This window comes from Takifugu rubripes, chromosome 10 (genome assembly GCF_901000725.2).
Source record: "Takifugu rubripes chromosome 10, fTakRub1.2, whole genome shotgun sequence".
In the NCBI taxonomy this organism is placed as follows: domain Eukaryota; kingdom Metazoa; phylum Chordata; class Actinopteri; order Tetraodontiformes; family Tetraodontidae; genus Takifugu; species Takifugu rubripes.
Window position 1 is genome coordinate 7,614,574 of NC_042294.1, and position 27,497 is coordinate 7,642,070.

At 49.1% G+C, this 27,497-nt stretch overlaps 1 protein-coding gene across 14 annotated transcripts in view; it reads right to left on the reverse strand.

Annotated features, from left to right (window-relative positions):
• Nucleotides 1–27,497, reverse strand: part of kiaa1217 (KIAA1217 ortholog) — a 72,731-nt gene that overhangs the window by 10,876 nt on the left and 34,358 nt on the right. For 7 of the 14 annotated variants that reach the window (XM_029842451.1, XM_029842453.1, XM_029842447.1 and 4 more), the window contains 8 exons: nt 21,939–22,225; nt 9,965–10,045; nt 9,205–9,400; nt 6,625–6,823; nt 5,853–5,946; nt 2,123–2,916; nt 987–1,091; nt 579–628 (listed from right to left, as the gene is read on the reverse strand). In XM_029842451.1, coding sequence (XP_029698311.1) covers nt 579–628; nt 987–1,091; nt 2,123–2,916; nt 5,853–5,946; nt 6,625–6,823; nt 9,205–9,400; nt 9,965–10,045; nt 21,939–22,225 — 1,806 coding nt within the window. Of the gene's footprint in view, nt 1–578; nt 629–986; nt 1,092–2,122; nt 2,917–5,852; nt 5,947–6,624; nt 6,824–8,188; nt 8,355–9,204; nt 9,401–9,964; nt 10,046–14,436; nt 14,810–20,644; nt 21,284–21,938; nt 22,226–22,791; nt 22,933–27,497 lie in introns of those variants that run through there. The other 7 variants (XM_029842452.1, XM_029842448.1, XM_029842450.1 and 4 more) reach the window with 7 other exon arrangements.

Below are 27,497 nucleotides of genomic sequence, written 5' to 3' on the forward strand. Positions count from 1 at the left end.
AGCGCGCGTCAGTCATGGTAAGTGCAGGCTTTGGGCTGTCAGTGTAAAGTATGTGCGAGGTAAAATGCCACCCCCTCCCAAGTTTCTCTCATTTGACGCGACATGACGAGCAAATCTTCACCAAATGCTACGAGCTGAGATTGCGGGAATGTAGGAAGATTCATGAGTGTAATTCTTCCCCCCCCCCCCCCCCCGACTGCTGGTGAGTGTGTAGATCTCATCATCAAATCAAATTCAGGCAGCTGCTGAGCTGAGATTTAATCATCGAACCATCCTGGAAGGGTTTTGAAATTAATAGTGTCTGGTTTCAAACGGCCCTTTGAGGAGCTCGTGCTAGCGCTACTGGTGTTCATCTCTTATCTCCTGTTAGACTAGACATATGGGGGTGGGGGGTGGGTGGGGGGTTACAGAACTATAGACTGATGACAGACAGAGAACCCAGACTTTTCTGTTCTTTCTCCCTCCAGCGGTGCTCGCTGAAGACCATTTGACTGACGGCGACGCGTGGGCTTGTCGGCGCAGGACGCCGCAGCACTCACACTCATGTTTACAGGAAATAAGAAATGAAATGAACCAACCTGAGCTGTTGGCGCTGTGGGCCGGAGACGCAGTCTTCGGTGGTCTTTCACTGCAGCCAGTGGGGAAAAACTCTTAAGTGCAAAGGTTCATGAGCATTCTAGACCCCTTTACAAAATCCCACGTTAGTAAGAACAAACATCATTACGACAGAGATCGATGGGAGAGACTGACAGAGAGATTAAAATGATGTTAATGATGTTAATGAGCTTCATCGGCCCTCAATGTGGCACAGAAACGTATAAAGTCACTGCAGTCGCAGGCGTTTAGCTGCCAGGCAAACATTACAAAAGGGTCTCCTGGGGAAATGCAAACAGCCGCTGCAGCCAGATAATCGTTACTCGATCATTAAAGAATTCATCGATTGTCCCCTCCGACGCCTCACTCGGTCCCGTACTGCAGTCGCTTACCTTGCGGGCTCCTTGTTGCCACTAGCGTTTGACCCCTTTAAAAGTGCATGCTGAACAAGACCAGTCAAGCTGGCAATCTGTTGCTCCATTGCCTTCATTCGCTCTCTGCAGAAACATCAGAAAATGCTACTTTCAACACTAAAGCCTGCTGGGTATCAGGAAGCTAACTGAATGGGGCTGAGGGGAAGAATGATAGATTTTAATAGCATATATATATGTATATATCTTGTAATTGTGTCCGAAAGCAACAGGATTTGACTGTTTTCACCGCAAAACAGCTCAAGTCCAAACAGAATATAGAAGATGTATGGGGGAAAAAAGAGCCCTATGACATACGCAGGAGGTGTTCTGGGCACATTGCGCCTTAAATAACAGGAGTGCGTGGCAGAAGCATTGAAAGGATGTTGGGAAATTACATCGCCTTTAGAAACACCGTTACCAGGGGAGATAATGAGCGTTGAGGGTGGAAAATAGGACGATTTTTGCTTTTCTGACGCCATGAGTCGTCTTGAGGAAGGAGATGTGGCCAGCCATGGACAGCTAAGCTACACCCAGGAGACCAAACAGTCAAACCTTTATTTTGAAAGTTTCAGAGAGTGTTTTCCCACCGAAATCCCCTGTTCCCGGACTCCTAGATTGAGTTATCTGCTGCTTTATTTCCTCTTCACTTGCTTTAGTTCTGCACTGAATGCATACGTAGATGTCTGTGTTTTCACGCTCGCAGTCACAATAGACAAATCTCTCTCTGCTGACTGCTGCTGTGTCCAATTGGAACGGGCTCGGCTGTGGAATTTGTTGATGGAACAACAGCCACGGCGTAATGGAGAAAAAATACACAGTGGGGGGAAGCTCCAGCGTCCTGCTGCTATCCTGTTTCACGGTGTCGGCTGGTCTATAAATGCCCGACGGGTTGAAAACACGCGAAAAAATAACAGTCGGACGAGCAGAAACGATGTTTCCTGATGCTCAAGACAGTGAACGGGCGGGTTATACTCTGAGAGGATGGAACAGAAGACCAAGCTGGTTAGGGTGACACCAGGATGCAAGGTTAGTCCATGCTTCCATGCAATGACGTTATCCTAATTGAAACAGTCCTATGATATCAGCAGCAGAACATCTGCTCTGCCGCCGCTTACCGTGTCTGGTGGTCGCTGGGAGCTGGGATGGGCCCCTGCAGGTGACCCTGCAGGTCAGCGATCACCGGCGATCCCACGCTGTGGCGAGGTTTAGTCCCCGCCACTTCCTCCTTCCTGAAGGACTGACGCACCGGCGAGCTCCTCTCTATCGGAACACCGTGGGGGGGCAGGCCGTGCGGAGGCCCGCCGTGCATGTCAATCATCCGTACCTCAGCCATGCGGTGAGGGGACGGCGGAGGGGTTTTGGAACCCAGAGTTGGCAGCTGGCTGTTTCTGGACTTCTGCCTGTACAGAGAAGGGTGATCGATGGAGTCCGTGGGGCTGGGCCCGCCGTAAGAGCTCGTGGAACGAATGGAGGCACGATGGAATCCACCTAGTCCGTGTTCTGGCCCATCGTTGGGGTGTGCTCCGTGGGAACTAGCCATGCTCAGCCTTCCCTCCTGGAGCAAGTACGGGTCTGCATACAAGCCCTCGTTCCCCCTGGCTAGACTGTGGCTTTTATTGCTCATGTCCTCATCCGGTTTGACGTCCCGTCGCTCCAGGATGGCGCTGGGACAGGGCGAGTTAGAGCGGGCGGCGGGGTTGGCGGTGGACACTCTCTCCCGCGGGACAGTGGAGCTGCTGGGTGCGGAGCCCTGCCTGGGACTGAAGGGGATCCTCGAGGGAGACGGCGGCATTGAGTTCGAAGCAGCCGGCATGGTTCCCTGAACGGAGTGGTGGAGCGGCGGGCCAATGGGATGCTGTCTCAGGGGGTGGGCATTATCACGGCCGCCGTGCAGCATCTCGCCGTGCATCTGGGAAAGGACAAAACTTCATCAAAATAGGGACCATAAAAAGCAATTAAAGACAGCCGGTTCGACAAAGGTGCCTTTCCAAAGCCCCTCTCAGGAAGAATCGGGGGAGCTGGTAAAGATATCACTAACAGATATGAGACACGGCCAGCAGCAAACTTTTGGATGACATGAGGTTGAAACAGGGACTTTTTCTGACTGATGCCAGAGAGCGAGGAACGGCATCGCTCTAAAGGCTGATTATAAAAGCATGATTACATCCTGCAGTTCTGGACGGAGCTTGCCCTTGAAAGAAGAAACATCCATCTAACTCGGTTTACACTCTTATTTTTCAAACACTGGGGCGCGTCAGCGTTTTTCACCACAAGGCTCAAAGAGCTGTTGGCGTGGCTTTTGTCGGTGTTTACACATTTCAACTGATTTCCTGGATTGTTCAACCTTCTTGCTGCACCTTAAATACTGTTTATTTTGATTTAAAATAAGTGTCTTTTGTCAAATTTATGGTTCTCAACTTGAACCTGCTGGCAAAATCCTGCAAGAACACTGAGATAAAATAAAATTCAGGTTTATACGAGCAATTAAACTGCATTGGGAGTTCAAATCCAGGAGAACTGGACAAGAAAATGGTTTCCTTTAATTGGCTGCCTAATCTTTACAGTACTTTACAGACACAATGGCTGCCCAATGGTTTGACTCAAGCTTTTTCTCAAGCCGGCGCTGCACAAACTGTCCAGGTGTGTCTGATGCTGCTTGTGACATTCATTGTATGCATGTGCTGATCAATCACCAAAGGTCCTCCACTTCCTGTATGTTTTCATGTAATGTTCACATGTCTGACAGCAGTGTTTTGAGGAGTGTCCCTCGCAAGGTTGAATGAAAATCCTCTGTTCTGTTTAACTCTTTATTTGTATAAGCTATTGTTCTTATCTTAGCGCTGACTCATGGCGAATATCTGCAAAAGAAAACACACTAAAAGGTGTTCCCGTGAAGCATTTCCTGGTCGAGAAACAGCACGCAGGCTGTAAACATGGCAGCAGCAGAGCTGACCCGACAACCGGATTTACAGCCGTTCCAGACAGTAACGAGAGCCTGATGACTTTCACTATCAAAGTTTCCAGATTCCAGATGCAGAAAGAAAAGTTGCCTTCTTGCACAGGAATTTCTCTGAAGTGAGGCGAGCGTTCCTGAGTGCTTTGCCGGCGGCAGCAGAGCCTTATAAGTGCAATTTAGCCCCAAATGCATCAACCTGACAATGCCAAACAGATGTTGCGCCTTTGGCAGGGTAACCGTTCTTCAATTATCCTGAAAATGCTCACACCCTATATATAACCTGCAGACAAATTGTTGGAGTTGGAGGCAAAATAAAGGAAAAACAACAAACAATCAATGCATCACATTTAGCAAATACTAAATTATGTACATTGCACAGAGGAGAGTAGAGGGTAGCTAATGTGTTTACAAAATATCATCTGCAGCCCTGTGTACATGATATCCCTTTTGTCAGCCAGTATTGACTTTTCTATGAATACAAAGCACTGCTTTGTGCGGCATCCCTGACAGGGGACAGATTATTCCCAAACTATTTCCTTTTTCATCAGATTAAACTTGCTGGCAGGAAGGTTTTACAAGCAAGAAGCTAAAAAACACCTAACTTTTTCTGCACAGTCATCTACTGCGCATGAGCAGTTCTTGTTCAATCAATTATTGACACCAGATTAGCTTGATTGTGCCGTGAACACACAATCACTGATTAATCACAGGGGTGATAACAGATGACGCCGCCTAATCCTGAAGCCTGACATTCCTGCTAGAAACAGGACCACTAATAACCCAGCTACCCTTCATCACCCCCTGTGTGTGTTTGAACAGGTGTACGCCTCGTTGAGTTGTAGTATTTGCCTCTTTTGCTTGGAGAGGCAGGGGGTTTTATTTCATAATTAAACTGAAAAAAGGAGGAGAAAACCATAAAGGCTCCTTTGTTTCTCTCGAGAAGTCTTTAAAAGAAAAATGCACGGCCCGCTTCGCAGCTGCCGAGAAGAACGGCGCTTACAAATGAGCCCTCTGTTTGGGAGTCTGGCTGTTAAAACCTGGCAACGTGCTCGCCAGGAAAGGGCAACGCGCCACAGTATCAGCACCAGAAACCCTTTTTATTTCACCCCAATCCTAAACCGGCCGCGCCGCCACGCCCTGCACTTTTCCACAGCCGCTTGGTTAAACATCAACAAAATGACGGCAATTCTTCTTGGTTGTTTGGCTTCAAATCCTCTGCCGTGTTTGCACAAAAGCCTTTGTGAAATTCCACTAGAGCTCACGCGATAGAAATTCTCTGCATGGTACGCATAGCATATTTCTATATTTGTTGGGCAGAAAACAACAGGAAAAAAAGGGGTGCCAGCAGAGAACACAATGTGTTTATGAAGGGCCCTGAAGTCACATCAACAGATCTCTGAAATTAAAATCCATTGAAATGGATCATTTACAGCTGAAATGCCACATGTGACGGCAGAGGTTGACACAGTTAAACCTGCAGCCGGGCGGAGAGGTGGGGGTGGGTTAGGTAAAGGGTCAGGGGGATTAGAGAGGTGGATTTGAGGGGAAGCACCTCAGGAAGTGCCTCTTCGGAGGTTTAGTTTGGTTACATCCGCAGGGACAGAAAAGGTGGAAGAAGAACAACGAAAGAGATTTGGGACGACACCGGGGGAAGGAGACGGAAGGAATATTGAGCTTATTTGTCTGCTTTGCAAGCCAAACCAGAGTCCACAGGCGGGTCCCCTGAGAGAACAATATAAGACCCCCGCGGCACAGATTAAGAGGTGGGGGGGGGCATTCCTTCCTACAAATAGGATGTGAGAGTGGCAGGACTTGGAGGCCGGGCTCACAGTTTGCTGTCTGTCCTTCAGCTGTTAATGAGGCCATTTGCATGTGTGTGGAGTACTCACCCTGGCATCGCCGTTGGCGGGTCTCGGCCCGTGGCTGAACGCCTGTGCCGGGTCTTTGTTGTAGACCTTCAGGCAGGAGTGATCCGTAATGCTCCTGGAAGTGAAAGGGGGCAGCACAGGTAAGTAGGCAGCCCAGATATCGCTGTCCGACAGCGGACGGTTCCTCCTCAGCCTGGTTCTCCTCAGGCGCCCCGCCGTGGGCCCATGTCCCAAAAGAGGCTCTGACAGACCGCTGCCGTACGACATGCCTTTAAATCTCCAACTTTAAACCCCAGACGAGCAGAGCAAACCTCAGCCCTTCCTTCAGCCGTTCTCGCTCTCAAACTGTGGCGTAGCTCAAAGGGCACCGGCGCTAACCACATGAAATCACAAGACAATTTTTTACAGCCCTCATAAAGTGTCACAAAGTACACACCGGCCCAGGGAGGACGTCCAGGGACGCCAGGGCAAAGTATCTTATGTCATTAAGATAAATATTTTTCTACGTAGGTGCCAAGAACCTGACGTGTAATTAATATGAAATGTGAGTAAATATCCATTCGGCAACATAAAAGCACCGAAAATCAGCAGCAGGCGCGTTTGCTTCGGAAACAGATTTCAACAAACTCAAGTCGTTAAAGTCCTAAATGTTTTGTGTTTATATAAGAGGCGTGAACCCGAACTATTTCTGCTTCAATGCGAGGAAATCAAACCGGTTTCCGCTCCCCTGTGCGAAGGAAATCAGACAGGAAGTGCTCAATAAAAGGGCTGTCGCAGCAAAAGTGCTCCTCACCGGACGTCGTTGAGCTCGTAGTACATGTTCCTCATGTCATCCTTGACGTAGACGGCCACGCTGGGGGACTCCAGCATCTTCATGGTGAGGTGCTGCGGGAAGGCACTAACAAACAGGGCTCTGACAGTGTCGACGCTGGTGATCTCGTTGGGCATGCGGATCTGTTTGGTCTCGTCTGCGTACTGCAAGTACAGAACACCTGCAAGCAAACAAAGGATTCTTCAACTGACAGGTGGATTACGTAATCTCCAGTTCAGGCAGGGGTTGTTTGCGCCTCCAAACCATGTTGTTGTTGTAATCGGGGGCGATTAAATCGGGGTGGCTGTTGTTTAGCCTGACCTGGATATTCTCTGTAATAAAAGGGGGGGAGGGGCCCTTTCACTATCACGCCGAAGGGTGCTAACACGTAGGAGTAAAACTTTAAAAACCGCTAACACCTGATAAAAATTAATGAATTCCAAATGCACCATTCCTGACCTCTGAAAACACGTGTGGTGCATAGACACAGGCAAGGTTTGAGGATAAAAACGTAAAAAACTGGTGACGACGCGAAAACCAGTTGATTTTCTCCTTTTCTGCCTTCCACTCTTAAACAGTGGTCCAACATGAGAGCAGAAGCTGGTCAGAAGTGGACAACTCTGCCTCCAAAAGACAAACCCCTGAACCCCTGAACCCCCCCTGAACAGTGCCGGTTAAAAAAAAACAACACATGCCTCCGCAGCAAAATTTATGGAAACACCAACCCCGCACTTGTCTAAACAATGCCAGGGAAGGGGGAAAAAAAAATCAGATCTGGCCTGTAATTCAACGCTCCCAATAGTATGGTACCGGTTTAAGGAATGCTCACCCAGAGCCAATAAAGACAACAAAGAGGTGAAATTAAAAAGTTGGTAAAATTCCCGAGACATTTATTGCATTACACGGCTGAGACAAAAGATATGGTTTTCATTTTTGAACCTTTGTGTCCTGCCAGCAGCTGGCTTTGAAGAGGGAGAGTTTGGTTTCAGCTGGTGAATAACCATAAAAGGGCAGAGCCAGTAAAAGCTACCAGATGTTGGTGAAATATTATACAAGACCATGCACGCTCCACGAGACGGCGCGAGGGCAAATCCAGGAAGCCAAATTTGCTGAGTCCATCATTGCTCTGTCTGGGTCTAAGTAGTCACAGTTTAACAAACTCTCCCCCTCTACCACCCCCTCCCCCCCCCCCCCCCCCCCCCCCCCCCCCGGGAGGGTTAACAGTTGACTTGTTTTCTTCCAGGTGCCTGGGTGTTTGGTGACAAAGGGCAGAGATCTGGAGTCTTTAACATCTGACTTTACTTCCTGCAACAAAGTTAGAGTTCTTACGAGGCGGAGCAGGCATTCCTGAGCACGGGGAGCAAATGGTCGCAGAGCCTCCAGAACAAATGGGCGCACTGTTGCAGCCCGCGGGTGCTCCCCATTCACAGCAAACATGCTCCGTCGTTATCGTTCTGCGTCGGAACGTATGAAAACAACCAAACGCGTCAGAAGCATCCCATCCGACACGCTTAACCCCGCTTTTTAGATCAAATCTGATACTCACATCAGGGGTTTTAAGGATTTCCTGTCGTCTGAGGAGGCTCTGGAGACCACGGCGCGAGCAGGAGACACGGAGCCCCCGACAAGAAGCCCCAAATGTCCGTTGGGACCCAGAAAAAGTGCGTGCCTTTGTGTTTGTGTGTGACTGTGGGAGGGACACTGTAGTTAAGAGGTGCCCCCCCTTTTTTTCCTCCTCCCCTTTCAGCATCACCCCCCACTGTCATAATGCTTTGTCCTGATGTTTTTTTCAAACCGGGGGCGTGTTTGAGTGTGTGCTCCGGCATGTGCAGCAACACGTACTTCTCAAAAAACTGAACCCTGCAATTCGGATTTTTCCAGGGTTTTTTTTTTTTCCCCCTTTTTTTGTGCATGCATGCAAGTTGAGCGCGGCGTGTTTGGATAACCCTCCCCCACCCCATCAACAACACCACGCCACATCGTGGATGGACGAGCTAATCTTTCACTACAGAGGAAATGGCTTCTAATTACAGCGGAGCTGTGAGCTGAGGAAGAGCAAAGAGCCCGGAGACAGATGCAGTGAGAGTTACAGAGTTAAGGACAGAAATGAACTCCTCTCTCAGAGACACTTAAAATTAAGTTAAAACAAAATATAAAACTGCACTGTGTAATTTAATCACTAAATACCTTCTTCAGTACACATGCAGCAGTTTGATTTTAGTATTTTTTCAGGATGTTGTGGCCACGCTGTCATTTTTCTGTTTCTAGGCACAGACTCGTTCAAGTCAGGACGATGCCAAGGTCACATGACTTGCTGTGTTTTCAACACATCACCCTGACGGGCGTCCTTCCTCCCGCCAGACAAACACTTCTACTAATGATAAACATTAAAAAAAGTTTGCCCGTGTTTGAGAGCAACACTGTATCTTTGGGGTCAGAGGTATCGAGGAAGTCGTCGGGTCACGGCGTAAAGCTACTTCCTGCGCCGCTGAAACTGATTATTCACACTGCTAAATCAGACGGTCTTTCTCAAGAACACGCTGAGGTGAGTGGAGGTCATACCGAGAGAGCGGTCCTTCGTCTGGTTGGTCGATCGAACCACTGGCAGGCTAGCGCGGACCCGGCTGCCGCGGGTGAAACCTGTGGGCGTGTCGGCCTCAGACATGGTGTCCAGGGAATCCAGGGAGGCCAGAGAGAGGTGGTCGACCTGGTCAGCGACGCTGGACTGAGGGCTGGGGCCGTGCTTCGGGCTTCTGCTCTGGGGGTGAAGGAAGACAAGTTACTTTGGGACGACACGGGAAGCCATTTTGTTAAACTCTTGTCAGATTAGAAGAAAACACTGCACATCCTTCTTTTAATCACATGCTATTGTGTCTCACTGCACTCAATATTTAGCCTCGATCCAAAATGCAGAATTAGGTGATGGTGTAACAGGAAGCACCTGAAGCAGCCTTTTAGACTAATGTGTGAGTCCATTAAGCTATTGTGCGGTGCTGTAAGGGGATCTGCTCCACAGGGATGAGGTTGGGCTACAGCCGAAATGCCTGGGAACAGTGGGCTCTTCTTTCCCAAACACACCCCCATGCAGGCTCTGCTCCTCGCACTCCTGCGTGTGCAGATGGTTCAAGAATTTAAGCACTTTTATTAGCTTCTTCTGACAATTGGAGGAGGTTCCGCTGCACAAACCGGTTCGACGACTCACCCGAGTGAGATCTGACAGCGTGAAAAAAGTGCAGCGGACACGCAGCTGTCAGAGCGCATGCAAATGTGACCACACACATACCAGGACGATGCAGATAAGATAAAGAAAAGGCTGACTAACTCTGTGGGGCAATCGGATTCTCATCAAGTACCTCTGAATGTCAAGCTCAGAGTGAAGGGAGGAGAGCATGCCCTGAAAAGACTGGTGAGAGAAGGGAAAAGAAGGGAAAACACAGAGCAAATGGTTAAGAGGTGCCAGGGGGAGGGAAGAATGGAAGAAGGCCTGCTACCAAAATGGTGGAAGCCAGTCACAGAGAAGTAGAAAACAACTGAAGATGGCTTTTACAAAAGGCTGGATCCCCATCCTTCCTGTGGTTACACACATTGTGATGAAGTATTTCCTGCCATTATTGCTTTAGCCATAACGTCCCCTGATACTGTTCATACATGCTTAGCGCCGCCTTTAATAGCGCCAGGTTCCTCCAGTTGACTGGTCATCTGAAACCAGACATGTGCCAGGGAATTTAATCTGGACGCTGAATGATTTATGAGCAGTGGAGGGTCCAAACGGGTCCCCACGCCCCCCATCCTGTCTCCTCAGACGCCACCTTGTTGCACTCAATCGAGGGTGCTTCTGGAGGAAGGCGCGGATGGACCCAGCTAGGTGCTATATGTTTTGTTCCGAGTTAAGTTCGATTGAGAAGCTTACAGCGTTCCAGATGAACACCAAGGCCGCTCCATGCAGGTGTGTACATTAGTTATAGCTGCAGGCTGATATATTGTAAGTATATGTAGCTGTGATAATGGTAAGGTGTCATAAACATGTCATAAGCAGTAGTTAAACAAAGAGTAGATGTTGCTTAGGGTTCAAAGCCCCCCCCCCCACATACACACACACACACACACACTTACAGAGCGTCACTGGACGTCAGCCAGGAGGGCTTTTGTACACCGCCAATAAAGTTTATGGCATGTTTGCATTAAAACATTTGGAAGTTTTAAGATATTTTCCCCGTCCAAGACGGCCTGCGTAGTAAGACTTTAATATTTCATCATCTATTTTCTAAAACTAATTGAAATAATCACTTTGCTCCGCATCTTTTGAAGATAATTATATGAAATAATCATATTCCCATAATATTCTCCCACTCTAGTAAATTAGCAATAATAATTCTGAGTTTCACAGCGGATAATTTGATTAAAAAAATGCAATAAGGGTTGATGCTTCCTGTTTCTTATCACATTGTAGTAAATGAAGGATTAACTTGCAAATATGATAGCAAATAAAGCCACAAAACTGTCTTTACACAACGATACAAATTACATAATTAAAGCAGCAATGTGCCGCAGAAACGGAATACGACATTAAAAATTCAGCACTAAGATTCGCTGCTATAATGACTAAACACGCATTGACTGACTAAATGCGCTCAAATGTGTTGCTTCAAGGTTTGCCAAATGTGAGGAGAATATTATAGAACATGACAGGTGTCGAAGAACCTGAGAAGAAAAAGGAAGCACAAATAAAAGCAGTCATTAGGTCCACCGCTTCACATTGAACAAATGAGACATCGGCTCCAAAGGTTGGCAGCAGCTACAGGGGCTGTAAAAAAGCCAGACAAAAAACCGCTTCCTGTCACAGCTAACCACTTCCTCAGCTTCGACAAACCGCTGGCCGACCGCTGATTAGTGCCGCAAAAACCTCATTTCGCCCCGCTCCCCTCCGACGGCCGGCTCCACACCGCTGATTACCCACACTTCGGTCAGAACCGGGCCTCTGATTCTGCTCTTTCAGCAGCGACTCGCTCCATCCACCACATTTGCCCTGACAGCGATGATGGATGTGGAACAGAGAGGCCGATATCAGATTTTTACGCCGGGACACATTAGACAGGCGGCAAAAGTGCTCCCTGAGATCTGCAAGCATTTAAATATATATCAGAGTTGCTCGAGTTCTGCAGGGCGGCTGGCAGAGAGAATCAGGAGAACCACGACGCTTTCTAAGAGCGATTAAGAAGATCAGAATTCTGCTGCCTGCGCTGTGCATGCATGTGCGCTTGAAACAGAGAAAGCGGGATACAAAGGGAGGCAGGGTGTATGCATGAGTGAGTCAGGCCATTGTTCCAGAAAATCTGACCCGAACCCAGGACATCCTGAACGCGTTTATGCAACAGTGCTCCTGGAGGAATAATGGCTCCGCGATCAAATCCGAGGCCGCGCCTCTTCCCTGAGACGCACCAGCGTCCCCAAATAATGCACGGACAGCAGGAGAACCTGCTGGCCCTGTCGCAAACTGGGGTTATATGATTCAGTTATATCAGTTAAGTTCTATCATGTGTTCAACTCAGACTCCGACAGACAGACGCTCGTTTAGAGCCAAAGAGGGCAATTAGAGTCAATTGCAACGGTTAATAACAATGGCAGCGCTGGCAGCCTACACAGACGCCTGATTGGTCCCTATTTTCTTACATAACGGAGACAGTCGGCGTTACCATAGCATTCTCGGTACTCAGCCTGAACTTCTTTTTCTTCTATTTTTTGTGTGTGTTTCTGTGCTCTGTGCCTCTCCTCTCCTCTCCTCTCCTCTCCTCTCCTCTCCTCTCCTCTCCTCTCCTCTCCTCTCCTCTCCTTCTCCTCTCCTTCTCCTCTCCTTCTCCTCTCCCTCTCCTCTCCTTTCCTCTCCTCCTCCTTCTCCTCTCCTCTATCTCCCCTTCACTCTACTTCTCCTCTCCTCTACCCCTCTCCTCTCCTCTCCTACCTATCCTATCCTCTACCTGTCCTCCCCCTTCTCCTCTCTCTTTACCCAGCCGGCCATCAGCAGGAGGGTCCCCCTACATGAGCCTGGTCCTGCTCAAGGTTTCTTCCTGTTAAAGGGGAGTTTTTCTTTGCCACTGTTGCTTGTCTGGGGTTAGGCCCTGGGATTCTGGAAAGCGCCTTGAAACAATTTTGATTGTATAAGACGCTATATAAATAAAGATTGATTGATTGATTGATTGATTCTTCCTTGGGCTGCAACAGCCACCTCACAGATGTGTGCATTTGTCAGCCATATATGTCATTTACGTCACAGGTGTCTAGACAATTGTGGGAAATAAGGATGTGTTATTCCCAATGTAACGGAGCTTTTTCTTGTAGATAACAGAAAACAAGGGGGTTTAATGGATTTGAATGCTCCCAATGCGCATGCACCTGCACCAAAAGCAGCTGGTGGCCCACGCCGATGGTGCGGCACCACGAAGGAGCCATTTTTAGCGAGTCAGGATAAGACGCCAGCAGCTTCCATATTCACCTCCATATTCACCTGCACCTGCCATCACGTGTCACCACTTCAACGGGGGAAACTGGAGAAGCGAGTTTCACCCACCCATCGTCTTTCCTGGCATGAAAGAGGGGAGGGAACACCTCGTGTGGCTATGAAAACAAACGCCAGTGTTTTCAGCACAAGGTCCCACTTAAATATTCATTTGTATGCCGCTCTGGTGGGAACAACCTGTAATTAGAGAACATGCATCTTTGTCTTTACTTCTATCTGTGTTCTTTGCATTTAAACCATAAGAAATGAGCACCGCTACCGTGCACGCCCGGTTAGTGCTTAGAGGGAAGTTTACCACTTTTCCTAAACAAGCTCCCCAACACTGGGGATTTGAACCAGTGACCTTCAGGTGACGCGTGTTTGTGAGTAAGATGCTTCTCCTGACTTATTTAGTGATTCCCGAACTGGAATATTCCACAGAGCTTCTCGGTTGTTTGGCATAATTTATGTTATTTGTGTCCTTGGGCAACCCCCCCCCCCCCCCTTTTTTTTTTTTTAAAGTTTGAAATATGCAGATGTAAGTTCAGAACGGGGGCAGAAATCGACGCGAGTTCATTAAAAACACCTGCACCGGACTGAAACCACAGTTTTGAAGAATAAAGCCCCCGTCAATCAAGCATTCAGCACTCCGTCCGTATGCTGTCTGCGGACAGACCATCATCCTTTGTCTCCCCCAGCCTTAATGACATTACACTGAAATCCCCTAGTCATCCATTCTCATTCATTGCCGCCGCATCCCGCTGCCCCTCCCTCCTCCCATGCATTCCTCTTCTAATCCCTTCATTTAAATCCTCCGATGACCTTTCAGCGATGGGCTCGCTCGTTAATTGGTGCGATAACGGCAGACGACACCGTGGCATCCCCGGTCAAAGCCGCCGACGGAGGTGAGGCATACGTTCAGGACCTGTGCTCCACAGAGCAGGAGCCGGGGCCGCCGCCACCTCATTGGCAAGTAAAATACAATCAGGCAGATCTGTCAGAGCGCAAATAAAGTGCATAAGGGGGGGAGGAGGCGAGATAGCTATCTCTTCCGCCACTTGTGACATTTCAAACAATCGTGCTAAACCCGTCCGATTGATTTCGCCCGCACTTCCGCGGGTCTGCCGCAGTTATCGGCGGCAGACATCAGCCCGTCATCCGAGTGAGCGAGCGGGGTCACAAAATAAGTCAACTGTGGGCCGCCGCAGTTCCTTCACGACTACACGAGGCCTCAAATTCTGCTTTTACTCGCAATAGTTTCTGCTCAACAAGCGATTCGATCGATAAATGGAGCTTTTTACCATATCCATGGCGATCTCCCTCCAGCAGCGACTTCTATGCAAGACTGGAAACACCCTGGTCGAAGGGAAACGCGCTCGCTTCCTCCACTGTTATTTCAGCCCTTGCAGCACTTGTTCTGCACTACTGCCCGTCCTGCTAGCTTCCCTTTCTCTTGGACTTTACAGCGGATACCCTTCCATCCAATGCTCTCACACACACACACACACACACACACACACACAAGTCACGCATGTCCTAAAGTGTCAAACAAGCACAACAAAAACACGCGCAATCCAGGCCCGGCAGACTGCCAGGGGGAAAGCTATTGTTTGTACGTCTGCTTTTTGCATCGTGTCGAGCAGAGATTGTGCTAGAGTGCGAGGGACTTATTCCATGTGCATGAGGGTAGAAATGTAAAACGGAATTAAAAAGGTACATTCTGTCTCTCGTACTAATCCCTGCCCAGCACCAGCTGCCATCTTTGACACAGGGATCCTAAGACAGGACGGTTAGAACGTGCAACATATAGAATCTGACACGCCCAATCACGTCCCAGCGGAGAGACGTGCACACTCAGCATTTGATGACTTGACTTTTTGGGAAAGTTTCATGATCCTGTGTGGGAGCATGAAGGGAAGGGCAATTTGTTTTCCCAAGGAGACGGAAATTTATTGACAAAGCCATAATTTAATCCTTTCATTTGCGTCTTGTATAAGCCTGCAGGTCCAGGCTTAGAACCCAACCTGCAGCTTTCGTACCAGTCGTGCATGCAAGGATCTGCACACACCTCCGAACCCTCGTTCAGCCTAATGGCAGACAAATCTTTCTGCCGACAGGAATGCAGAGCCATGAGCCCAGGCCTGTTCTCTAATATCACCTCATCAGAAGCGGGAACGCTTTGCAACGTTGCGACATTCTGTAAAAATGAAAGCTCTGATCCATCAGGGGTGGGAGCCAGAGTCAGCACCCGCACACGACACGGACGGAACCAGGCTCACACCACCTCTGGCGTGTTTTCTGACACGTCCTCCTACAGGGAGGGTCAACCTGAAGGACTCTCTCAAGAGCCTGAGAGGGTCTACACGCCAGAGAAAATGAGTGTGAAGAGAAATCGGAGACCACTCCATCTCCTGTTGCGCCCACAACCATTTACTGGCTGCAAAATGTGGCGTGATAACAGGGTTTAATTCTGCTGTTCTTAATGCTGCTGTGGGGGTGCTGAAGTATGGGTGGGCCACCCATACTTCAGCACCATACAGGCGCCTCCATAGGGTTTATTATTAAACCGGCTCCTCCTGCAGAGTCGGAAATAAACTCAAGCGCTAATTTAGCTTGACATGACTGTCTGTGCAAAACATACATGATTCACCACCCGTCGCTGACCTCATCAACGCCGTCAACAGCGGTCTCTTTTTATTTTTGCCGGGCGTGTGTTTAGCGACATCCGTTGTTTGCTCCCGCGTTCCTTGCAGCTGTTAACATAATGCCGTTTCCTCACTATCAATTTCTGACAAAAGCGCCCTCGTTTTGACCTCTGAGGAGCACGACAAAACTGCCGTTCGAGCACGCACACAGGACTTCGAACCCTCGGCTTCGAAGTCCCGGCTCTCGCTGTCACGGTGGCAGGTGAAAATGTCCCACTGCATGGAGCTCCAGGCTCGTGCAGGACCGTCCCCACACCAGCCACACAGCGTTAAAAAGCCCAAACAAAGCAGGAGTAAGTGCAGAGATACTTTGGATTTAATGGGAACGTTTGTATATGTTTGACACGATGGATGATTAAGATTATGGTGTTGACGGGAGGAGGTGGTGCTGTGAGAAACTGCAGCACGCGCTCCATTTCTGCCCAGGAGCTTAATTTATTTCTTCTTCCATTAGCAGCCAAACTAGAAGAAACTGCATTTGCGCTGCGTCTTTAATCATTTTCCTTCGTTTATGTCCCTTTGTTTAGTAAAAACGTTGTCACTCGGGACTGCGTTTTATGCGGCTGCTGCGTAGATTTGCAGCCAAGGTGCTGCCATGCTCCCCACCTCATCCTCATATCCAAGAGGAGATCAAAATACCGTCAGGGCCAGATGCTCGGAGGTCTGTCGGCGGTGAAATCGGACCGGCGTGCCTCTGTATCGGCCTTTTGAAGTTTGATTCATCCATTTGGCCCAAGGTGGAGTCCAGATGTTGGGCTGCGTGCAAATACTAGCAAAGGTGAAGATAGCGGGAACGTCCTCCCCCCACATCCGCTTACTACCAATTCAGCCCTGGGGGCCAGAGAGCCTGGAATTTCAGTAATGACAATCCATCAAAACCAAAGATCTCAAGGGCCCCGATTGAAGACAGCGCATGTTAAACATCAGTTGGACAAATATGTAGCAGCCCCACCATGTAAACAGAACATGTGCTGCTGGCGACAGGCTATCTAACCACTGCACGGTTTACTTCCTTGAGCCAAAGGATTGACATCATCTCGCCATCAAAATCAGGTCACTCGTGGCAAGAGAATATGTGAAGGTCTTTAGCTTCGACAAAAGACCAAGCCATCAACCAGCGTTCTGGAGCTACGCGGCTAGTCTGCTATGACAATATCCAAATAGATCGGTCGTGTTTTGGTTTGAGTGCTGCGCTTTGTCTCGCATCATGTAATGAGGAAATGAGAATGACTATCTGATTTGCGATGTCTGGAGTCTCCCCTGGGACAACAGAGGGCTTTTAATTATGCTTTGATCAAATAATGGTCAAAAAAGCCCAGAGCGACGTCACGGCGGAAGGTCAAGAGGTCCGGGGAAGGTCTCTGACAACTTAGCCGTTTGACCTGACGCCGCTGACCCGCCTTCGGCTCATGCCGCTCAGTCATGAAGCGGCAGCGCGTCCTGACGAGGGCTCAGACCCGATTAGCTGGGCTGATTAACACGCTGCCCATGCGTTTGAGACACTGTCAAATTCTGTCTGGCTTGACTCATTACCAGATGCAGGTCCATCAGGACCCCCCTAGAGCGGCTTAAACCCCCACAACAACCACCACGACCCTCCTCACGACACTCGGGATTAGACGCCGCCTCGGCGCCAGTCCACAGACCTGTTGTCCTCTTAGCGGGCATGGTGCACCCCCCCCCCCAAAAAAAAAACACACAACCCCTGTTAACTGGCAGGTCAGCACATGCCGTCGTTAACCCCGTCCTCCTCATTTGTGACGCTCCAGGTAGCCCCCAAAGAGCCGCTTTATGCCGAGGTGGCAGACGCGAGCTCCTGGCCGGTGGAGGAGGTGCGGCGATTGAAAACAGATGTTCCTCTCCAGACCTGCCGCGCACACACTGTCCTGATTGTGCATGTGCAGACACAAGGTGCGCACCAGGCTGCAACAAAGAGATGTTTTGTGAAAACATCAGATCCATCCAAGTGACTCACTTCTCAGCCATCTCCGAGGTTCTCGGTACATAAAACTCTAATTATAGCATCAAAGTTGCGTCCAAGGTTGGACGATAACAAAAGGTCATTTTGCTTTGTGCTACTTCATTAGAAGCAGAACCAAAACTCCCTCTCTGCCTCTCTTGGATCAGGGAGAGTTCTCTTGCAGGGAGTGGATGTGTACTTGTTATCAAGCTGACCTTGGAGCCGTAATGAGCCGGGCCAGGAATCACAGTTATCTGGAGGACTGGCCAAATGTTGCAATGCTTCAAAATCAGTCTGTATTATCACTAACGAGTTGCATTTATATGACTTTTTAACACTAATTGGGTACAAAGCGGAGATACCACCCACCCTGCTAGCATTACTGTAGCTATAACTATACAATCTAAACAGCCTCGTTCCTTAAGTATTTACCTCTTCTGATAAAGTCTCACCATTGTGAGGAAAAATAAACTAAAACTAAAAGGTCAGCGAGGCAGCATCGAGTATCATTTTGGGGGATTTCGTGATAGCATCAGCCATCCAATGGCTCCTGCTGTTGCTTGTTGGCAAACGTTCCTGCTGACCACGACACACTCGCCGCATGAAAACAAACACGCAGGTATGCTGGTGGCAACATGCTGCGTGGAAATCCGAACTTACAACGCTATCGCGACCGTCCTGTTTTTATCTTCTACCACCCTGCATGCCTGAAATGAATTAAATGGCAAAAGGTTAAGAAAGCCAAGATAACGATCGAGGCGCGCAAATTGAACCGCGGATGTGGAGAACGATTATTAGCATGTCCAGGGGATTTATTTAAACGTATTCCAAAATAGTCCCACCCAACTGTTTTGGAGCCTTTTTTCCAATCGAGCGATCTATGAGCCTGTTCAGACCTGCTATTTACAGAGAGAATTAGTAGGTGGGATCCCAGGAATCCCTTAAAAATAGGGCCGACGCTAACGTTTTCTGGAATATATTTCAGCCGTGGCTGCATGTTGGCACGTCCACAGTTTGAGTACGTTCAGTAAAGTTTGCCACCTTGGTTCCAAACCAGACCAAAGTCAGAGATTCTGATGCTTAAGCTACACGTAAGAAGATAAACAGGCTTAAAATGTAAACTGATTGTTCTCGCGCAGTAGATTAGTCACGTCAAGAGAGAACCTTGGCATGAACCAGAAGTGGCCAAGTTAACGTGTGCACATAATCCACGTAAAGTGTCTTTTTTGTGCAATATCCCACTTTTGTGCGTCAGTATGCTGCTGAAAAATGTTTTTCTCTTTTTCCAGTCGGGTGGTGTCGTCCGACAGTGGACCATCACGTCTCAGGGAGGATGGATTTATCCGTCTGGTCCTGATGTCGCAGGGTTTTCTTGGGTTTGAACTCCACAAAATGACGCCGACCCTGCGAGTCACAGCTCAACACACACAGACACTGGCACACAGGGGGGGTGTACGTTTGTATCTCTGATCGGTCAAGCGGTTCAGTCCGTGCACGTCGGGGCCCCCGGGTCGGTAAGAGAGGGCGGGGGTGGTCGGGCTGGTGGGATTCTATCTCCTTTTGCTTGGGTGGGATCCAGCTCCTCACAGGGAGGACGGAGAGAGGAGGAAATGAAACCACTCTCCTATGTTGCATGTTTGAGGATCAAAGATGGGGGAGGAATCAAAGCGGGCAGCAAATGTGAGCGAAAAACACCAACCAGCGCATGAGCGTGTGCGGGAGTCGGGGGTGTGGGTGGAGCGCAAGGTCAGGTCAAGCGCGATATCATCTTCCCAACCTCCGCCTGACCTTGATGAATCTCCAGTTCTGTAACTCAAACCGCCAGAGACAATTCTTTCTCACCCTTGAAGCGCGCACGCATGTTGACGCTGCACATGTTTCGCTGCAGCCCCCCCCAAAAAAAGCTGAATAATTACACCTAGCAAAGTGACTATATTTTTCCCGACTGGCTTCAGCTGCCACATAAGACACACATTTTTGTTAATAATTGCATGTTTTGAGACATTCCTGTCACCCGGAAACACGTCCAACAGGGCACAAATAGTTCAATAGAGCAGCAATGCAAGACTAACGTGGCTGCAACTCAGAATCCAAATGAACGCTCATATTTTATATTCTTGTCTTATTCCAGCTGAACGGGGAACTTCAAAGAGCTTACTGTTTAGCCCAGACGTGGGAATAGAACCCCAGACTTTCTAACAGTAAATCTACCAGTTGATAAGCTTCCACCATAAAAGTGGGTGGACCCGGCAATGACCCAAAACACATTTCTCAATGCAATTACGACAACTAGAGTCTTCTTTGGCATTAAAGAGGACATGATTTGTAGCCACAAAGCAACAGAAATACGCCCAATTCCAGATAACAACCACAGCGCATGCAACAAGTGGGAAGGAGCTGCAAACTCCAGGCTGCACCTGACACGGCGCTAAACTCCTAATCTTGCACATTTGGTGAAAGAAGTCCTTAATCCTTCATTCACCACGCTCCAGTTATTACCGGGCCATCCGCACGCTGTTGTTTTTGCAGCAATATCACCCCCCCCTTCGGCTGTTGGTGAATCATCGTCTTATTAAGACCATAAAGGTCTGCAGGTAACTCGATGACTTACTGGCGAACCTGCGCGGCGTCGGTCTGGCTGCATCAGTGAGGAGCAGAATCCTCTCTAACAGTCTCTTTCCCCCCTAAACCAAACAAAGTTTCCAGCACCTGACAGCACGCTGCTGCGCGCTCCGTTGCGCAAACACTCACGGGCGCCCTGCGCTTCGAAGCGCGAAGAATTTGCACAGAATGACACATAATGCTTTTGTGGATCTCGGCGAGGGGCTTCCAAAAATATCCTACCTTCAGTGCGCCTTCGCGGATATGACAAGTTTAATCCTCCTTCGTGAGGGGAAAAAAGTTTCGGGTATTCCTCTACGGACTGCGCGCACGGAGCGCCATGGCTCAAGACAAAATCCTTAGACCCATCGCCTTAGCAACCTTCCTGGTCTCTCCGTGTCTCTTGAACACACGCATAGACGCACGTGCGCGCGCGCACACACACTACACACTCCCGCAGCTCTCACGCAGCCCCTCCGCTCCAGCAGGCACCTACAAGTAAACCGAGCCCCTTTTCAGCGGTGACATCACGGGTCGCCATGGCAACCCCGGCTCCACCCCAGTCCGGAGCTGAACTTACCTGTCTGACTGCTTACATTTTATAACAAACCGTGCAGAGACGCATCTCTGCTACTTTTTTGAGGAGTTTACAAAAAAGTAAACCTAAAAAACACACTTTAGTGCCATTACCGGGTCTTTGTTATTTGAAGGACAAAGTCTCTCCCCCACTCCTCTATTGTCACACACAGACATTCACCAGGTGAGTCAGTGTCCACCAATAAAGTGACACCTCCCCATGAGACACAAACAGCCTTTGAACAACCCCAACATGCATAATTTACACGTCAGACAGCACGCTAGCTCCAAGACAGAAGCATCAACCCAGCCTCACAGAGAGGCTCCGAACTGTTGTGGATGGCCATTGTTTTTTACTCCACCAACGCAAACCGAGTCACTAGCTGACCCGGGGCGAGAGCAAAGAGGAGGAAATAGTTCAGCATTTGAGAAGCGAAGCCTGTCTAAACAAACTAAACAGACTTGTAACTCCACAAGAGCGAACAAAACAAAGAGAATTTAGCTTGTGGGGAATTATTGCCATTATCCTTCGCCCCAAAAAGTCAATCATTTGTTCTAAATGATTCATGATGTCATTTAAGAGCAGAATACATGAGCAGAAGATATAGATAGAGAGATAGAGATAACATTACTAACTGTAACAGAAAACAAAAACATAACACATGCTAACAAGATAAAAGATGCTAACAAGATAGTAGAATTCTCTTCACAAGATAAAATAAACCAAGAATCAAATAGCCGTGTTGGTTAGCGCTCAGCTGCCCGTTGTTTGTGAGACTAATTTATATTGACGTGAGCTTCCTTTACACATTTATGGTTATTTTAGTGCCTGTATAAAATAGTTTCTCTGCAAGAATCAGGACAAAAAATGGAGAAGGTTTAATGTATTTGCATCTAAAGCCTCAAAATATACACATACAATATTCCATCCGTGGAATTTCCAAGAGTTTGATCGACTGACCTGCTCTCGCAGCCTCTCCTGGTGACCCATGATGGCCGACGCGTGATGGGGATACTTCTGCTTCAGGTGCTCCAGGAAGGCCTCCCTCTTCTTGTCCATGTCGGGCGGCTGCATAGCCAGGATCTCCCGGGAGCCGCGGGCTCCCCCTAATGTGTGCCTGCGAGGGACCGTGCGGCTGCCTTTAGCGTCCCCCTTTGGAGGGGCCGTCCCATTTGGCGACAGCTGTCGGCGGCTCAGGTGTTCGCTGTCTTCTGGGGACGTTACTTTCAGGTTGCTCTTGGTCTGTTCTGGTGGGGGACAAGGACAGGGGGTCAAAATGCATTTTTCTGGTCCTGGTTGGGTCCTTTACACTTGAAGCTAAAGAGTACAAAAAAACTACAGCTAGCTTGTTTCTCATGACTAGTACAGCTAATAATGTGAACATTCCTTGGAAAACAAAGCACATATCAAAGAGTCAACAGTGATCAAGGATTCTTTGGAATGGTTTTCCTTGGGTGGGTGGATTAACGGAGAATTCTAAAAGCATCCAAGCACGCTGACCTTTCATTCGTTCACCGTGCATAGTTACAAGTCACGCAGCAATTAGGAAGCAAGCAACATTTCAGTTCGCAGTTGTTATTTCGCACCCCCCCCCCCCCCCCCTCAAAAGCCACAATTCTTAAGAGACGATGAGTCTTGGAGACTCACGATCAAGCCCTGTCACCAGCACCTTCAGTCCAAACCCCCACCCCGCTCATATCCACAGTTGCAGTGCTCTTGTGTACTTCCAGTTCTATTTTTAACTAGCAAACACAGTTTCACCACCGCCGACCACAGAAAACTTCAAACAAGCCCGATTGAGAAAGCTCATTACCTTCCCCACGTGAACAATCTTTTTCCTCATCCGCTATGTCCTCCTCCATTTCACTTTTGGATCAAACCCTCGCAGAAGACGAAAGAGAGAAGCTGATGGGGGGGGGGGGGGGTGTCGGCTAGCTGCTCGCTTACAGATTCCAGACTTGGCTCACGTGGAAAAGGGGGCTTGAGATAGGCCCTGCCCCGCAGCCCCAGGATAGACTGGTGGGGATTTAGAAAGTCAACTGCATTCCAGGACAGAGTGGAACTAGCCCCTCACCCTCAGGCTGAAAAGCTGAGCAGCGAGCAGCGTGAAGCAGGCTCAGTCTGAGCCGCCTTGGCCCCCGGTGAATGCAAACGCCTGAGAAAGTCAGCGCTGCATCTTCAGAAAACCTCTTGGCATAAAGACAATAAGTAATCGAGTTATACGATCAACACTCCCACCAGGGAGCGCTTCTTCCAATTAGGAAGCTCAGGGGAGACGCCGCGGCTTAATTAAAAGCAGCGTCGTCCTGTCACGGTGGCAGTCAGCAAACGCGCGCGACGCCATCATTTATTACACAAACACGTCAGTCAGCGCAAAACATGTTTAGCTACTGTAAGCACCCCCGGGGAAATCCTCTCCACGAGAGCGTATTCCTGCAGCGGCGCGTGGAAAAGACCTGCAATGGGAAGCTAACGTTCCTCAAACAGGAACGCTGATCGACGGCCTCGTTAGCGGGCCGTGTAATTGAAAGGTGGCGGGGGTGAGAACATGACTAAACACAATGCAGCAGCTGAGGGATAATGCGTAACATATGGAGGCGGCGCCGGCGTCCGCGGGGGCTCGGCCTGCTTTCGGCCGCTGGCACCCTCCAGGATGCACAGGCAGGCTGAGGGCCCACCGCGGGGAGGGGGACATTGAATTAGCAAACCAACGGCAGCATTTGTCCGCACGCTGCAAGTAAATAAATGGAAAAGTTCTCATCTGCTGCCCGATATTGAGTTTGGCTTTGTTTCTTCACATCTTTCTCCAATATCGGGCGTGTTCGGGGTTTCCTCCGTGAGCAGATGGCCCAACATTAAATGGGTTTTTCTTTTACATTAAACGCCAACTTATAATTGCTAAAAGCAACATCTAAGTAGTAGAAACCAGGACTTTGGCTATTTCTTTGTTATTACTGTATACTTACTAATATTAACTGATATGGGGGGGGTGGGGGTGAGTCCTTAAACACCAAAGTTTTTGCTTTTTGGCGTGTTGCTGTCCTGGATTGACAAGACAACAACAAATTCATCCTGAAGAACCTGTCTCTCTCCTGCTGTCAACAATCCCGGCTGAAAACTAATCCCTCTCTTCCCCCCTACCTCCCCGACGCCGACACCAGTCCGCGTGTGAAGCGAAAGGATGCTCGTCTCAGTGGAACGACAACGTGAAATACTTGCTGGGTCAGGAGGTTCAGGCTAATTCAGCCCCCCCCCCCAGTATCCCTGTCCCATAACAGACACAAAGCACCGTTGTGTGCAGCACATGCACGGTCCACATGGCAGGGCCCTCACGCCGTGCACGCTGTGGAGTATCTGACAGTACTTCTACAATCCGAGCTGGATATCAGATTATCCGTTAATGTGGAATTCAGCGTATGAAAAAGGATCTCATTTAAATGACCGGAATGGATTTAGCTTGTAATACGCGGCGAGGAAATGCAAATTAATAAGTCATCGCTGGATTGTTATTACCACTTAAAATTGGATTCAAAGTGAGATGAAATAATTATGGGCCATTAGGAAGTTTATGGCAGGGAAGCACCAGCCGGGAGCTTCACTGGGTTTTTCCATGACCAAAGAGTTTCATCCTTCCTGTTCCCGAAAAAAGAAAACCCGGAGAAGCGCGTCAGTAACTTGCACCAGCGTACAAAAACGCTGCTGTGGACTTAACGCATCCGGCCCTGCTGCCACGTTTCTCACGCGTGTGCGACACCTGCTCTCAGGTCCATTTCGGGCTTTGAACCGCGTCTCCCAGAAGTCTCTTATCGATACAAGACCCGGTCTCTTCTCTGGCCCGTGGGCTCGCTGCCAAGGAAAACTGTCCACATGTGCAGACCGCCTGCAGTCACGGCGACCGAGGTGACCCCCACCTCCCACCTCCCCCCCTCTAGGCCGCGGATCTGCTTTGTTTTGGTTTTGCCGGGTTGATGACGGGACGTGGCGGGTCAGGAGGCCTTCATTCCTGCAGGACAATATGCGACATTCAAAGATGTGGATGTCACCGCGCGGCGCTCTCCGGGATGTTTTTCTACTCGTTTATCGACGTTCGCCTCCCCTTTTTGTGCACGAGGCGCCCCGACGACACGGACGTCTCCGAGAGCGTTCACCCTCGTAACCGCGGCCACATTCCTGACGTATCGGAGCACGAACCTCAGGATACGCTGCTAATTACTGCGCGGAACAGTCCGCTCCTTTGAGAGCAGAGGCCCGGGGCCGCATTTTTGTGGTTCTGGTCACTATCAGATGAGTTGTAACTGCTAAATATTGTGACAGTGCCCCCCCCATCCCCCTCTTTCCTGCCTCCTCTCAATCTCTCACCTAATCAGGCATCTCTGAGCTGCTGCGTCGCCATTAATGAGCAGTGATCCAGACCCTGTTAGACCACTGCAACATCTGTCTCTGCTCAGACTTACAGACCCTGTGGCACACACACACACACACACACACACACGATAGCATCTTCGTAGTGCTGTTTTAACTCCAGATTCCTGTGTATTTCCAAATTTTCCGCTCCGTGGAAGCCTTTTAAGCACAAAGGGCTGCCGACCTGACAGGCATCCGACCAAAAGATGTGAGCTGACAGACGTCTTGTCTGGGCGAGCGTTGGTGACAGGACGGCTGAGAAAGTGACTGATTAATATTGCAAAACGAAGGCTAAAGACGCGTCGCACAGGTCTCTCCCAGCAGGTTTTTGAGACGTCCCCGTGGCTCAAGTCAATAATGCTGGTCGAATGCTGTTTTAAATTTAAACCTTGGACTTATTAGCAGGATTGGAGCATGCAAGAAAGCATATACCACTATTGTATAATATGGAAATATGATATTTCAATAAAAACTTGTAATATAGCAGCTGAGGAAGGAGCCAGTGCAGAGCAGGACCAGCCCAGATGAATCCGAACAGTGGACTCTGAATCTGTCCCTCTGCTCTCTCTCGCCCTGTTGCACGACATCCCCTAAACACCAGGGGGTGCTGCTGAGCATCCCTGCATATATATGAACTGGTTGAGGGAGGAAATTGTTGTGTGTTGTGTGTTGTGTGTGTGTGTGTGTGTGTGTGTGTGTGTGTGTGTGTGTGTGTGTGTGTGCGTGTGTGTGTGTGTGGGCATTCCTTCAAACTGAATTAGCTCTGGAACATTTTGTCATGTATTAACTGAGACTCTAAGTGCTTCTTAATGAACCGGCGGATTTGTTGGTCCATCTTCGTTTGCGGTCGTGCACACGCTTGCACCAGTGCTCTTCACTACCTCAGGTGTGAGTCAACCATCAATGGCAGATGTCTGCTGCTCTCTCGTGACTACGGCCAACAGCGAGGACGGCCGGGTCCCGGGGAGACGATGGAAGCCAGCAGCCAGCAGTCTTAGAGGAGGAATTTGCTCCCTCCTCCTCTCTGCTGGGGGAAAAAAGAATTTTTTTTGGAGGAGCTGTGGATTGAGTGCTGCAGCGAGGACCAGAATCTCCCGAGGACTTAAAGCTTGAACTCTCTCCTTGGATAACTCTTGAATGTGCACTGGATTGGAAAATATTTCACTGCAGGTAATTTATTCGCACTAAATCCTCAGTGTGAGTGACTCATCTTTTTTTAACAGCCTACTAGAGGTGACAAAGTGTTCTGGGGAGTGGATTAAAAAATGCCTCACCCATGAGTGGTACGGGGGTGGTCATCTATATTTACTTTCCCACTTCTTGCAAAGATGGCGATGTTAATTGGCAAAGGTGAGGGTCGTCGCCCCGTGGAGGCAAATTTGAGCCCTGAACTCTGACCTCCTGATGTCCATCAGCCTGTAAGAATGTTGCAAACCGGTGCAGATCGAGACAAAGCTAAATTCCCAGGGTTCCCCCGGCGTGCCCTCGCAGATAATAAATCCGTTTTGGGAACGTTTCCGAGCCGACACATCCAAAACTGGGAGTAAACGCTCGTGGCGTCGGCAGCTGTCCGCACCCAGGTGCGGGACAAAAGCCTCTGATTATGTTCTAATATCGGCCATAACTTGATACGAAGGGCACTTGTGAAGATGCACCACAGGCATCCCAGCGAAGCCCCGAGCAAATTAAAAGCCTTTCAAAGGCGGAAATTGACCGTGTGTTGAGCCTGCACATGTCTTCCATTAAAATGCTTTCAGTCCGCCCGCTCCCTCACAAGTTTATTAAAAAGTGATTGCGCTGCAATTGACTCTCTTCGCAGCGATAAGCAGCTTAGGGCCTGGTCTTGCCAACCAGTCAATCACGGGTCCCTCACTTTCCCCTCCGCACTGCGTATCTCTCCCTCTCCCTCCTCTTTTTCTCTGCATGCTAGCAAAGCGAAACCGGCGCAAAAATTTAAAGCTGCTTACAAGCCGAATGCACCGGAAAGCACAATTTCCTCATGTCCTACGAGAAGGAAGAAGAGCAAACCATTGGTGTCAGCATTCATTCAAATAAATAAAAGGAGGGAATTATTAGTCCAATCTAAAAGAAAATATCCGTATTTGTCTTTGAATA